Raw genomic sequence first — 15,774 nt, forward strand, 5'->3', positions numbered from 1 at the left:
CTCCAGCAACACTTCCCTTTGATTACACTTGTACAAAAAAGGAAAAGATTATTGTGAATGTAGTATTGGCCTATTGCAAATGATCCTGAATGATTCTCGCCAGTGTTTAATGACTTCACTTGTTTTCTCCACAGTATCCACTCATAGAACTAAAGCATGATTCAACTTCCTTATGGCTACGTTTGAGCACTTACAGCATAGAATGCTGCAGGAATAAGTCAGCATTATTGCACTTCTAGTCCGCCCATATTCTCACCCATGTGACTGCGGTGTTCTTTGTTTATAGCCTTATGTCAGCTTTTTACTTCCATTGTGTTCAACAATCATAAAAGTGGTGTTCCTTTGTGAAAAATTAAATGGAAAAATCCCATCGGCTTTTTATCGAAGGAGCCAGTGCGACGCTAACTTCTGGGGTCGGCCGACAAAAAAACCGTCATCGCTGCAGCACTCTATTTGGTTAATATTAGGAGAGAGTCATGTTCTTGGTTAAAAATGTCAAAAGTCATCAATACTTGACCCCCAAGACACAATGTTTTTATTTTATCAACATTTAACCAATACCATGATCTTTTCCCAAACCTTAACCAAAGTGCGTTTGTTACCTAAACCCAACCACAGATGGGACTCCCATGCTTTGTATGCCTACATCCACTTTGACCACCTCCCTACGACTTCTGCGCAGTACAAGAACATAGCACTTCATTCCCTGGGGGAAAAACATTCCCACCAAAATTCTGGCAACAACTGACTTGTTAAATATATTAATAGTATAAAATTGTAATTTTCAGGAGACAGGGATGCCTGTGCCATAAACCACTTAAAGAGGGTAATGGGGTGACGTTGGAAAGAGGGCTGACCATGATGTAGACAAATTCTTTTGTTTGCACAACTACTCTGAGTGTGGATAAGACAAGGTGCCCGCTGTATCCCTTCCTTTTCACTTGTGCCTGGGATCCATTGGCCAGAGGCCACTAGTAGTAATGTATTGCTTACCAATGAATTATGCTGGAAACAATGATCTTTTTCATTTAAAATGGAAACACCATTGCACCATTGAGATTTCGGCAGCCTTTTATTCTTCTATACAGAATCCATTTGTTGGTTTTCTGGTTGTACTAACAGAGGCGGGTTGTAAATCCTGGGTAAACCACTCAATCTAATTCAGTTTGAATAGCTTTTGTTTGTCAGTTTTAATCTGCTGTTTTTGCCCTTTGGTATAGATTATTGCTTAACATGCCTCTTTGTTAACAGCAAGTTATTTTTCAATCCCTGTCACAGGAAAGTGCTGTACTGATTATTGTTAATAGTGTACTTTAAGTGCAGAGACCTCACAGCAGGTAATATTAAAGTGACTGGTTGTCATAAGCACCGCTTGAAAATCACCTCTAATACATGGTGGCAACTGTGTCTAAAGACCTAGTAATATTCCAACTGTGAATTGAAAGTGCATCCATTATCCATTCTAAAGGGCCTTCTCAGGATAGCAAGTTAAACCACCCAAACAGGTTTGGTGCATTCCTGCAAGACATGTCCCTTTTGACCTGTTCGACTGCATTTCTGAGTACATAACAAATGTTGACTGGTAAACCAAGAGAAACATTTTACATTGTTTATTGCATTTGTTTTAAAGTGGAACACCTTAAAAAAAGTACCCAGGCCTGTGAAAATGTGAGAAAGGGTAACTACAATTTGTTATCTAAGTGCAAAAAGGGAACAAGGAAGTCAACCGATACAATGTCCGTAAGTGTTTTGTTGGTATTCATCTCTACGTGTTTGAGAACTGTGGTGTAAAAGAATGAGGAAGTCACCAAAAAAAAAAAGGGAACACACAGTCTCACAGTCAAACAGGTGACAGACTCACACGGACTCCACCTGAGGATCTTAAGAAAGCAGCACCTGTATTTCCTTTGTTAGCGTGTTGCATCTGCAACGCTCTATCAACAACCCATTAACCACACTGCAGAGATGGATCCGATAATCAGTCAAATTCAGAGTTCTTAAAAAAAGGTATTTAAGTTTGTGATTTTCTCTCCTAAGTATCGATGGATCTCTCATTGCTCCTGAACCTGTCTGTCAGTCCACATGCTGTGGACTCTTTATTTGGGAGGCCAACTCAGGGCGGCTCTGAGAACAACCTGAAATTCATCTGTGAGTTCAAGCACGGGCTCGGTCCACCGCAGGCGTCTGGCGATGATGATTACGATGTCAATATGGCGTGCGGGTCAGTGTCGGTCATCCTCCCTGCCCAGTGCAGTGTCCACCAGCTGCGGCTATGCATCTGCATGGAGGTAGGTAAAACCCTATCAGATGGTCTATTGTTAAAAAAAAGAAGATCTTTCTGAGTGTTTTACACATGTTGACCTTTTGATCAGGTGGTGCTACTGGTGGTGACTGAGTGTTGGGAATGGAGAGCAGGAAAAGTCCTAAAATGTCTCAAAAGGCAGTGGTGGAAGAAGTATTCAGATCCTTTACTGACTTTAAGTAGTAATACTACACTTTGAAAATACCCCACTACAGGTAAAAGTCCTGCATACAAAATATTACTTAAGCTAAAGTATGTAAGTATTATCAGCAAAATGTACCTAAAGTATCAAAAGTAAATGTATACATTTTGCAGTAAAATGTTGCCGGTCTGTGTTTTACTACATATGTTTCTGGATTAATATCAATGCTGCATTAATGTGTGTGTTGCATTTTACTGGTGTAGATTTGTTTAACTCTATATACTGTTGGCCATAGTTTAAACTAGACCAATGCATCATATTCTATTATCTATTATTAACTTTTAACTAGTGCTGGGCAATGATTACAATTTTTAATTGCGATTAATCGCATGATTTTTTTTGTTATGCGCAAAGTTCAATAATGAATTCAAAAGTAATGTGTTGCGCACTTTTATTTTAAAAGTACTGCTATATGAACAAAAGTGCAATAACATTTGGTTTGCAAACACTTTCAACAAAAAAGGTTATTTTTAACAGCAGTATTCCCTTTACACAGTAGCAGTTATAACACAGTTATAATGATTCTGATCATAGATATTCAGCCGGTGTTCACAACTTTATCTTCATGTGTGTAAGAGATGCAATTTGAAATATACACCTTAAAAACTGCAAACCTATCTACGTCATGTTGTTTTCTTCTTTTTTATGTTTGTTAAATTCTCAGTAGCGATAACTAAATGATGCTTATTATACATATTACAAACACAACACTTTAAAAACTCTAAAAAATTAATTTAAATTAATAATTTTTGCTTTTTTTGGTATTTTGGTCAGACACATATGCAACGCTAATTACCGAGATATGTGTGGTATTTGTTATAAATGTACGTTGGTACATAGAGGGTGATACGAAGCTGTACAAGGAGGAACTTAGGACCCAGGGGAATGTAGGTGAAGCAAGGGAACCTGGAGAGGGTCTGTACCATGGCAGTAACCTGCATGAGGAAGTTATGCTAATAAAAAGTTGCAGTTAAGAGCAGTTTGTTCTCACGTGCTTATATGTTCATTTAAAAACACGACAATATGTATTTTGATATTGTCACGTTTGATCCTGTAACGAGACGATCGCGCGTGTGTGTGTGTGAGACAGGAGGGACGACAGTGACGGAGTGAAGGGGGGTTCTGGTCCGGGCGTGTCATCACCCGGGGGTCGGCAGCAGCAGCAGGAAGTGACGCCACACAAACACAGCTGTTCATGGTTCTTGTGTTAAAAATGTCCGCTTAATAATAAATGAAAGAAACTGCGTTAACGCGTGATAAAATAATTGTCGGCGTTAATTAATGAATGCGTTGACGCGATAATAACGCGTTAACTTGCCCAGCACTACTTTTAACACTACACATCAACATGTCAGCATTGTTATTATAAGCATATTAGCATGCTGACAATATCGTTTAGCTTAAACCACCACTGCGCTGTATGCTGTCTACAGTTCATGACATTACCTCACAGAGCTGCTGGTGTGGCTGCAGACTTTTGGTTTAAAAATATATAATCAAGCTGCAACCATCAACAATTTTCCAAAATCTTTGTCTCTATGCCTTCAGGCACAGGAACAAAATTGCCACCCAGACCCATTTGCAGTATTGGACCCGGAGAGATACACTCTGCTATATGCCAGGGGGGATGACTGGTACGAGGCCTACGATGACTGTCAGGTCATCAGGACGTTGGACATCCCATGGTCATGTGACGACACCGGCCGTCTGTCGGCGCACATAGTGGTAAAACCGCTGATGGCAGTCGATTCGGAGGAGAAGAAGAAACAACAGCGGTGTTTGGCGAACCTGATCGGACACGACTTGGAGAGAGAAGCGTCTGACAGACTCGGCGAGCTCACGTTCACCCGCAGGAAACTGGCATCTCCGAGAAGACAAGAGCTCTGGGATCGGGATGATGAGTTGTATGCCACAGAGCCTTGGGTAACGTGTGCTCCCATTCCGAATGACCTTCAGGACCAGCTGAACAGAAAGCTCCCTGTCACCTTCCATTACATGAGCAAGATCAGCTTCAGCATACAGGTGGACTTTAGTGCAACACCAAGTGTTCTTCTCACATTTTTTAGAAGAGTGGCGGCAAACCAGAGGCTTGATTATGACACTTCGGACAGTTTGGTGTTGAAAGTCTCCGGGAGGGAGGAGTTTTTATCAGGAGACCACCCCCTGAGCGATTTCCTCTGGGTTCGACAGTGCTTGAAAACCAACCAAGACCTCCACCTTTCTGTGGTCCCTGTGTCGGAGCTCGCCGACGAGGCTGTCAAGTTCGTGGACTGGCCTCTTGTTGACGGTTCCAGTGGCCAGTTCAGCTCCCACGACGATCTCCGCCTCGAAGGGAAGGATTTGGACGACATCTTCATGATATCCTTGTGGGACTGCAACAGGAGGCTCCGAGTGAAATTGCTTGGCTTCGACATCCCAAACCTTCCGAGCAAATGCCCTCAGTCTGTTTACGTAAAAGCCTCCATACTCTACGGAAACAAGGTTCTCTCCTCGGTGTCCTCCCTTCCCAAGGCCTTCGCAGATGAAGTGCTGTGGAATGAGTGGCTGGACTTTGATGTTCTCCTCAGGGATCTGCCACGTGGAGCCAAGCTGGCTTTCACTATTAATGCTAGTGGTGGTGACATCCCCCCAGTAACCAAAGACCCAAAACCTTCAGTAACCAAAGACTCAAAGTTGTCTTTTGTCAATAAAGCACCGGACCTGCAGAAAGGGAAGGGAAATGTGCTCTACTTTGTCAATCTTCTCCTCATTGACCACAGGTAAGGTTTTTAATGTTAATTACAATTTCCAGTGTTAAATGTCAGAAAGGGACAACACGCTAACATGAAATGTCTCTGCACTGTAGCTGATTAAAAAGCGACTTGGTTGAATGTCCTACTGTATTTTCTTACGACAGATTTTATGGAAATTATGCTTCTAAAATGTAAGACATGATTTTATATGTTTAACAAGACATACAGGCAGAAATTCAGAAGAAACAGCAGTTTTATTTACATTAATATTGATATTGATAATAATAATAATAAAGCAGATAGGTGATGTTTTAGGAACATCCCTATAATCACTGTGATGGCAATGATGCAGAAATAATCATCTCCGCCAGGAGAGTCATGTAATTGCTTGCCCTTGGGTCCGCGCGTCCGTGAGTGAGTTTGCTCCTCTGTGTCTGTCCACCGCTAATCTCACATTCTGCTGCAGCAAACTGAATCCTATTTTGGGTGGCTGAGTGCGTCTCTGACCTCCAGCCGCTACACTTGTTCCGCAAAACTCTAATTGAAGGGTTTGTTTATTTCAAATTAATTTTCAAATTGTCCACTCGTTTGTCCCTCTAGGTCCGTGCTCAGCCAGGGCCCCTACACCATGCACATGTGGTCCTACCCTGATGTGGAGGAAGGGGCCATCACCTACCAGGCAGACAAGCTGTCCTCTGCCACTAACCCAGACATAGCAGACTCCATGGCTATCAGCTTCCTTCTAGACCGCTATAGCTTCCCTGTGGTTCTGCCAAATAGCTTCAGCAACTCTGAAAGCTCCGGCAGTCGTTCCTCCAGCCTCCCCCCGACCAAATCAACCACCCCCTCACCCCCTTCCACCTTACCCAGCACAGGTTCTTCCTCTCTGCATGAGAAACATTGCCAGGACTCATCGACAGACACTGGAGTTCTCAGATCCCCATCTTCAGTCACCAACACCAACAGGGCTTGCCTCAAAAGGTTCCGGGAGGAGAGCATCCACTACGCCTCGAATCTACCCCAATATCTGCGCAATGTTGATTGGATGAACCGCAGAGTGGTCGAGGATGTCCACTGGCTGCTGGGAAACTGGGATCCTGGAGAGTTGGATGTGACGGTGGCCCTGGAGCTGCTAAGCATGGACTTTGCTGACAGGACGGTCAGGAAACTAGCAGTCCAGAGATTGGAGAGCCTGTCCAATGACGATGTATTGATGTATTTGCTTCAGCTGGTGCAGGTATGTGTTTGTAGAGATACGGAGATAAATGTGTGTGTTGTTGATCTGAAAAACGTGTGTGTGTGTGTGTGTGTGGAGGAACTGTAACAATAACAAAATATTTGAACATACTTTTCTATTGGAAGCCAGTAGCAATATTATGCAATTAAATGCAAAAACACCACGCATGATTAATATAGATTTATATCCAAACGTATTATTCCTAAACTAAACAAATAGCTCCAGACCCCCAGGGGCCCCAAAAAGCCCCAGATCCACTGTGTTTCAACTGGATTTGGATAATTGACCGCTTTCTAAGCTCCAGCCTTAGTTACGGTCGCTAGACGTGTTGAGTTTCTGCACAGCACACATACAGTTTACAAATGAAATTCTTAGTCAAAACAATGCGTCGTTAATTTCGGACAGAGGTAGGCAAAAGCAGGTTTCTCGTTTCTAGCTAGCGTCCATTAACGGCTAAATAGACAACTGCTTTTAGCTAGCTAATTATTGCTAAGTTAGCAAAATATTAAGATGCCATATGTGTGCTCTGTACTTTATGGATGCTTGTGCACACTGATCCACAGTCAGAGAATGGGACGAAGGAGGGGGTTGTGTTGCACTGCATTGTATTGTGCAGGTGTTGATGTGTCACCTGTTTGATGCTCTCATTTAAGACTGGAATAAAAATAAAAGAATTAAGTAAACACATTGCTTGTGAATCATCATTAAAAAAACAATCTTCTCCCATTATGTTTTTTTTTCAGTTTGGATACATCCAAGAGGACGTGAAACCTTTTAGCATTAGCCAGTAAACTCAAGTACTGTTATTATGAAGAGGCCCGTATCATACTTGACTACAGATTGGTGACATTATTCTTTCTCTATCCTGTTTACTCATTCAGACTCTCAAAGTGGAACCTTACCATGACAGTTTCCTCGCTCGGTACCTCATCCAAAGAGCTCTGCGGGTGAGTCATGCAGCATCCGAATATTTGGAGCAACACACAATATGTCATATTTTATTTAGATTAATATAGAAGAATGTTAGTAGTACATCATTTTTGTCTTTTTTGTTGCCATTTTCCCCCACATTTAAAGAACATCCGTAATCATACTAGTGCAGTGCCGGTTCAGAGTGCGTGGCCGTATGTGAAGAAAAGTGTGGCTGTAACGTTAGCATATCCAACATCCAGCTGCAGAAGTGAACGAAAGTCAATGAGCAGCACACCCACTGTGAAGTAGATCGGAGGAACAGCTCTCGATCGACTGACAGACAGATGTTGCGACTTCACCATGTGGTCGAAACAGCCTGATTTGGGTTAAACCACGCCATCCCCCACCAGGTGTCAAAATCTCATCTATGTGTGAGATTTGCTTTAAACCACATCACTGGCATCTCATTGGATGAGGGTCATATGCACCACAGGGGATCCCTGTTATTCGGCCATGACGTCACTGAGACTATAAACATCAGCGCTAGCCTCAGCTCTAATCCATCCCACGCGGTTCGATTTTTATGAAAGGGGGCGCTGAACAACGTTGTTGCTGTTAAGAAAACTCTAAAAATAGTTCTACATTAACTGGTTGAACAATAGACTGTTTTGGATAGGAGAAGAGGATAACTTGTGTTTTTCTTCTCCTTATTGTTTAAACTAACCCATACACACACATACACATACTCATACACACATATAGGCTGTGCTGTTATGCTTATCTCAGACGCACATGGCGTGTAAGTATGGCCTCTATCGTGTGCCTCATTGCTCCATTAATTACCTCGCCGCCATTTTTGTAGTTTTGCGCAGCGTAATCTCATTCGAGACCACGGCCACCATTTTTTATTTTCTCTCGCTCCCCCCCTCCCCCCCTACATTAAAGGTGGTAAAGGTGCACAGTGGAGGCTTGCAGACGAGCAGATGGTCTTGAGGCACAGGAGACAAGAGCAGTTAATGTTGTGTCCATAGCAACACAAGGAAAACACAAAAACTGCTGAGGCCTGAAGCATTAATTACCACGGTAGCTGAGACAATAATCTAGCTAGGACTGGGAGGAAAGTCAGGGCTGAGGACATGATGAGTGGATTTTTCAACAAGTGTCTGCAGAGCAGGGAGAGGTGGCGAGTTGGTTGATGGCAGGCGTGTAGGTGTGTAGGACAGGAAGACTCACTTACACACACACACTGAATATAAAGAGTGATTTGGACTTAAACACTTTCCTTCCAAGGGTTTGTCAAACCATGTTTTAAAACACTCCATAGTACCACGCTTATTTTTTATTACAAGCTGGCAAATATTCAGGGAAAAAGTTGTATTGAGTGTGCGCCACTTCCTGCACTCCTACTTTAGTCACATACAACAGATCAACACTGGATGCATCGATATGTCCTGATGGACACCATGGACATCTCTGTGGCAGATACAAGCACATTTAAACTGTGAATCTTTTCAGCCCTGTCACACTGCAGCTACATCTGTGTCTGTATCCTTCACTCACCTCACCTCCACTGTCTCCTCCTTCACCGCAGAGCAAGAGAATCGGCCACTTCTTCTTCTGGTATGTCCGCAGTGAGGTGGCAGGGTGTCTGTACTTCCGCCAGCGCATGGCTGTGATTCTGGAGGCCTACCTGCTGGGCTGTGGTCAGGCCATGCTCGACAGCTTCACCCAGCAGGTCCAGGCTGTGGAGGCCCTGCAGGGGGTTGCATTAGCGATTAAAAAACTGTACCCCGACAAGTCCGACCTTCCTCCTACAGGTGAGACACATCCAAGAAAGACATTCCAATGGATTAATATACCATAAATATACTAAAGTCAAAATCAGTCAAATTTAAAGGTATGTTTCAAATGTTCAAACTGGGCACAACTCACTCGCAGGTCTTCAAACACAGTCCCTGTTCTGCTTTGACGATCCCGTTCATTGAGTTTGCTTTTGTGGTTCTTTGTCTACTCGTTAAAGCGCGAAGAGTGTTTTTTAGTACCTTAAGGTAGAAATGAAACATGAATTTTAGGCAGGTTAGACCATGTGTTAGAACATGTTTCTAATCTCACATGCTTATCTCATATTCTGTTGCAGCAAACTGCGTCATATTTTGGATGCCCAGTTATGGCTGCATGCTCAACAACCTCTTGTGGTTATGTTGACTCAAACGTATTCCAAACACTTTTTATTGTCTGTTTTACACACTGCCATTGACTTCCTCCTTCCTCCTCACTCACTACTCTTCACTGGCTGAAGGGCAGACAGTTTAGTGAGTTTAATTTCGTTTTTGTCAAGATTGTATGGGAGTCTCTATAACAGCAACTTGGAGCCGATTGCCTGCATACAGTCCAAGAAGTTGACTGGGACGGACTGATTAATTCCTCCATTTCTCCAATTGATTCATTTGAAATTTCTACATGCGTCTCATTTTTTGATGTTGTGTTCTCCTCCTTCCTCTTCCAAACATCCATCCAAAACAAATCAAACAAAATGAAACCATTTTCCATCAGCACTGTAGGCTTTTGCTGCAGCTCTGGCAGTTACATGGTACAACGTTGCCATGTAAATGGCGGAGTGATGTCTTTAGTGAGGAGCAGCGGCTACTTGTGCTGTCCTGCTGATTTGAGCACATTCTAAATGTCTATATCAGATTGCATGTTGTATAACGTGCTCTAGTGAGTGAGTGTTTGTGGCAGCAGGACATGATGACAAACAGCTACTCTTCCAGCCATCAGTGATTGGTTGATTGTGTGTAGCTCCCTCAATGTTCAGTTGCTGAAATCCGATCCCCCAATCCCCCTTACCAATTTCTATAAGTGTGTCTTTGTGTTTCTTTTGCTTTAGCTCCCCTCAAGCTTCAAGAGCTTCTTAGAAACAGTAATCTACCGAATGAATTCCTGGTGCCCTATGACCCCCGGATCAGAGCTGGAAGGATCCTGGTAAGCCTCGCTAATGCTGCTCGTGTCTGTGCAAATTGAGTGTGTTGGTGTTGAACGACAGTGTGTGGAATACAACATGTTACTCGTGTGTTTTGATGGTCCTTGTCGGCCATGTTTAGTCTTGTGTGAGTGGTAATGCCCCAACAGCCCACACACACAGTGATTACATACAGGTATTCACAATCAGGCCTTTTAGTTGCTAAGCTGCTAATGTACAAGAACACTTTTCACTTTTTTGTCTATTTCCCTCCTCTCTTTCTCTCCTCTCTCTGTTCGTGCCCTGTCTCTCCTTTTCCATCCATTCATTCCTCTTTAAGTTCAAATATATTTTTCATGTTCTCCAGTCCAATCCAGCTACTCTGACCTACAGTAGTCGGAATGTGAACTGAACGCTCGGTTAAACGTTTCCACTGTAATGATTGTTACTACATTACAATCATACATGGATGTCAATAAACATTTGACACCTAGTGATATCAAACTACCCAATCTAATTATGACTAAAATATTCCCAGTCTGGCAGTGAATGATGCAGAGTTTGTGTGCAGGCTCATGTGCTCAGATGGATGGACGGATGTTAGAAGGACGACACTTTTAAATATATCTGTGAAAAATAATCAAACTTTAACAGTTGTAAGGCTTTACATCGAAGGTCCACATCGGACCTTCAATAAAACCCATTCCCTATTAACTGTCAAGCTCACCATCAACAAATCGGTTCTCTCTGTATCCCTCTCGTCCAGCTGGACAAAAGCAAGGTGATGGCCTCCAGGAAGAAGCCACTGTGGCTGGAGTTCTCCCCCATGCCGTCACCCACCTCTGCTACACCCGTGGGAATAATCTTCAAAGAGGGGGACGACCTCAGACAGGACATGCTGGTCATTCAGGTCAAAGAGAATAAATTTGATCTTTAATTATTCATCTCGCTGAAAAATAAAGAATGTTGGTGTTTTATGTCAGTGAATATATTCCTACCTTTTGGATAAAGTGACACCTGACTATGTGCATCTTCCTGCTCAGACGCTGGTGCTGATGGACTCTATCTGGCAGGAAAAAGCTCTGGACCTTAACCTCGTTCCGTACGGCTGCATCTCCACAGGACACAACATAGGTCATTTTCACATTTATTATCGATTTATTCAGCTAGCTGTTTAACTATGCTGTCTGAAAGTTTGTTCTGCATATCAGCAAATGCTCATTAAGTCATTCGACCTAATTAAGTAAGTAAAATGTATTTATAAAGCGCTTACTTAATTAAACCCTACTTATAATAACTTGGAGTGTTGTCTCCATTTTCCATCTTCTTTTTACTATGTTACATAGTTTTCTTTGGGCAACCTCTGAGAAATGATAGACCCGTAAATAAAGCATTACCGTTTTATTTACCAACATGAAGGTCTACAATAAATGTTATTCTGAAAGTCCTAAGGCTGGAATCGAACCCAGGATGTTGCGGTTATGTCACCACTGCTAAGCTAAAAGCGGACTAGTGTCTCATTTACACACTTGTTAGCAAGCGCCTTTTCTAAGACGTATTCCTGACGTATTTTATGTCGGAGAACAAAAAAACGTTAACATCTCTTAACCAAAGACCTTATTTCAGAGGTCTTGCCAAAAACCCATTCATAAAACCCATGATTTTGAGATGAGTGTGCAAAGGACAAAAATGCTGACTCATTACTCCAGCTCCATTCTGGTTTAGTGTGACGTGTGGTGTGTCTCCAGGTGGATTTTTGCGGGTCGAAAGTCCCGGGCCGGGTTTGTTTTCCCACTCCTCCCCTGATTGGTGGAGCTTCTTTTGTTAGTTGGATGTTGGAACATAATTAAGAGATGAAGAGGAACTAACTGGGCCAGAAAAAATAATGTACAAGCGCTGTAAAACACTTTTCAACACTGTCCTTTAAACGTATATTTTCCAGCACCCAGGATACAAACAGGAAGTCCTTTGGAAAGTGATATGAACAAAACAACAAAAAGTGACATCAGGTTTCTCCTCCACAGGTATGATTGAGATTGTGAGGAATGCAGCGACCATCGCTGCCATCCACTGGAGCCAGGGAGGAACGTCAGCAGCCTTCAAGAACGATGCTCTCTTTGAGTGGCTCAAGTCCAAATGTCCACTCCAGGAAATAGTAAGTAATCTGGACGTAGTTCAAAGGCAGGGTTTTCGACAAGATGTGGACCCGAATGAAAAAAGCCCGCTCCAGTCAAGCCTTGATGTTTGAGATGGTCTGGCTAAATGTCATCGGTCTGTGCAGCTGCCCACTTTAAAACACTGAAATAGTCATTTTTATTTTTGTCTGTGCTCACACACAGTTACTTTTTCTTTCAGTGGACACATCTTGTCACTAGATGTCTTGTCTTTAACACACTTTCACCTTCCAATGGAACCTTTTTACAGCGTGCCTAAATTAAGAGTGTAGACCAGTTGACTTTTGTTCCTTTTATTTCAAATATATTAATGATATAGCGTTGGTATTAGATCTGCCACGTTACCAATTGTGTTACTGCACTGCTGTGATCTCATTTGACTACAGCACTACAAGGCCGTGGAGAGATTTGTGCACTCCTGTGCTGGTTACTGTGTGGCCACGTATGTGTTGGGCATAGGAGATCGACACAATGACAACATCATGATCACGGACCAAGGTATGCGCCACATGTTTGGTTCACATTCCCACACGCTGTTAAACCTGTCTGCATTTGTGCAAATGTAAACAATCCAGATAATGTAAATCTCACTGAGAGAGTGACCGAATGATGGAAAAGAGCAACAAATTAACAACACACTGAGTTGATTGACAGGCTGATTTAAATGCTTTTTGTATTTCCCGCGCCTCTCAGGGAACCTGTTTCACATCGACTTCGGTCACATCTTGGGCAACAGGAAGTACTTCCTTGGCGTGAGCAGGGAGCGTGTACCATTCGTCCTCACGCCTGACTTCCTGCATGTCATGGGCAGGGGCAAAGGGCGCAACAGCCTCTACTTTCAGCGCTTCAGGGTGAGAAGCCCTGATTGTGTGCATGTGTGTGGGTGTGGTTGTGTGTAATTATACTGATACTTTCATATCATGATAAGGCTGCAGTTGTTCTATATTTGTCATATTGTCAGCAAATCCTATGAAAAGACTAAAACAAACTGCAAAACATTCAAAATGCATTAGTATTTCTGTCAATGCGTCCGAGGTTTCACACCTTATCTTTGACTTGCAGCCTCAACCTATTAGTTCTTACAGAAGGCGTACATTAACAACTTTATAAAAAGGTTGTGTGTGTATGTGTGTTGCATAAGTGAATGGACAAGTGAATCCACTGTGCACGCGTATGTGCCTATGTGTAAATGTACAGTAGATATTTGTCAGATATTGTGTTCTGTATCCTATTATCTTTTGTCCTTATTTCCTTATCTTTTCTTCTTGTCCTCCATTCCTTCTCTTGTCTTTCTCACCTACTCACATTAGGACACTTGCACCCAGGCATACCTCTCCCTGCGCTCGCACTCCCGTCTGCTGGTCACCCTTTTCTCCCTCATGCTGCTGACGGGCATCCCTGAGCTGAGTGCTGCAGAGGACATGCGCTACCTGCGGGAGGCGCTCCAGGAGGAACAGGGTGAGGCAGAGGCCAAGGAGCATTTCCTCCAGCAAATCTCTCTGTGTGAGCAGCTGGGCTGGACTGTGCAGGCCAACTGGTGGATCCACATGGTGGCAGGCATCAAGTAGAAACTCTGAATCGTGCTGCAACATTTTGTTATTATTAATGTCTAAATGTAATATTGTTTTATTTTTTGTGGTTGTTCTCATTGTTTCTTTTTATGTATTATTTCTAAACTCATGTACTCCCTCACCGCGGCTGTTTTTATAGACTTTTGGCACAAAAGATGCTCTTCCACCTTTCTAAACAGGATGAGTCGACAGCATGTCAAGATCAAGTCAGCCAGAAATCTCACTGGCACCTCAAACACGCCTATTCTGCATGTTTGGCTACTGAAATTAGGAAATGACCTTCATCGTTATTTTATTTAAATGTAAAATTGTCTGAGTGCCCCTATTTTTATTCATATTGAGCAGAAGCTCATATAGTGTGTGTGTGTATGTATATGTCTATACGTATATATATAGTGTACTGTAACGTTAAAGGGGAACTGCACTGATTTTACATGTCAAAGTTTAAAGGTGTTGGCAACTGCATAAGTGAAAAAAGTTGTATAAAGCCAGTCAGTGCCAGTTGTTAACTTACTAGACCTTTGTAGTCTGTTCCTTATCTACACTTGATTAGAGCAAGCCCTGATATACAAAAATGAGGACGTGACTTGACTGGCATGCGATATACAAGGTTGATTAATACAAATTTGTTCTAAAATTCTAAAATCCCAGATTATTAAATAAAAATGACACACCATGCATATTCATGAGGGCGTGTGTCGCATCATTTAGAATACAAATGTGGAAACTAATAGGGTGATGTCCACAATGGTACACTCCTTGTCTTGTTAAACCACCTAATACTACAGTAGGCTTTATATGAGATGTGAACAATGAGGCATGGACATTTGTCAGATATAATACGATGCTATTTATAATGTCATTAGTTCCCAGGTATGAGATTCATCCACAGCTGCTGCATACGTGACAAATGTCATACCACATACAACTACTCCACATCATGACTGTATTTTTCATACAACCACATTCAATTTTTTACATTAAACTTGTATTTTCATCCAAAATGTGTAATGTACGTGTAAGGGGCAACACCCAGGAGCAAGTAATTTCACTCGTCATGAAGAGAAGTGCTCAGCCTGTGGAAATACGTGTTGGAGAGTCTAATGAAAAGATGCTTTTGAGTTGCATCATGGGAAATGTAAGATTCAATATTTTGGAGGTTGTCCTATCCTAGGGACTGAAAGTCCGGAAAACATAACCTCTGCTGCTTCTATTTGAATCTGCAGTCTGGAAAATCAACATACACATTTGGTCAAATCAAACAACAAAGATTTTCATGGAATGCTTATAACAATATAATAATAACAGTAAAATAAAATAAGTGGAGAGCCATTTTAATGTTTTTTGAAGGAGACTAGAAAGAGTCTGACTTCATTTGTGTTCATATCCTCAAAAGTTGTACTGCATTGAATAAAAACCTCTGAGACGTAATGTGTCGTCTTTAACATTTTCTCATCTCATAACTGCAGACCTTGTGGTCCCACAACAACTCTCATCGTGACGTAAGTAAAACACACATAACGTACATGCATGCATGCATAGTATTGGTGCAGAGAAAGGGTGTATGGGGAGAAATGTAGGGAGAGGAGGGAGCAGGGGTCGTGGTGGACTTTAGGGTAGAGAGACAGACGGACGTCACTACCATGGATACAACATGGATCGCTTTGCTTGCTGTTTGTTACCTT

General features: G+C 42.3%; 1 protein-coding gene across 1 annotated transcript; it reads left to right on the forward strand.

Annotated features, from left to right (window-relative positions):
- The first annotated feature begins 1,862 nt into the window (after positions 1–1,862).
- Positions 1,863–14,940, forward strand: LOC116399427 (phosphatidylinositol 4,5-bisphosphate 3-kinase catalytic subunit gamma isoform). Its single transcript, XM_031876582.1, has 12 exons — positions 1,863–2,288; positions 4,053–5,263; positions 5,837–6,473; positions 7,355–7,420; positions 8,977–9,202; positions 10,273–10,367; positions 11,111–11,254; positions 11,388–11,478; positions 12,369–12,499; positions 12,905–13,016; positions 13,212–13,369; positions 13,829–14,940. Exons 1-12 carry the CDS (start codon positions 2,043–2,045, stop codon positions 14,084–14,086), a joined length of 3,375 nt encoding a protein of 1,124 aa, XP_031732442.1. The 5' UTR covers positions 1,863–2,042; the 3' UTR covers positions 14,087–14,940.
- Positions 14,941–15,774: the final 834 nt, after the last annotated feature.

Source organism: Anarrhichthys ocellatus, unplaced genomic scaffold (assembly GCF_004355925.1).
Source record: "Anarrhichthys ocellatus isolate YVR2014 unplaced genomic scaffold, GSC_Weel_1.0 scaffold111, whole genome shotgun sequence".
Lineage (NCBI taxonomy): Eukaryota > Metazoa > Chordata > Actinopteri > Perciformes > Anarhichadidae > Anarrhichthys > Anarrhichthys ocellatus.

Coding starts and splice junctions, on each gene's coding strand:
- LOC116399427 (XM_031876582.1), top strand. CDS start 2,043: ATGGATCTCTCATTGCTCCTGAACCTGTCTGTCAGTCCACATGCTGTG. Junction 5,264..5,836: donor CTTCTCCTCATTGACCACAG/GTAAGGTTTTTA, acceptor TTGTCCCTCTAG/GTCCGTGCTCAGCCAGGGCC. Junction 13,017..13,211: donor CATCATGATCACGGACCAAG/GTATGCGCCACA, acceptor CGCGCCTCTCAG/GGAACCTGTTTCACATCGAC.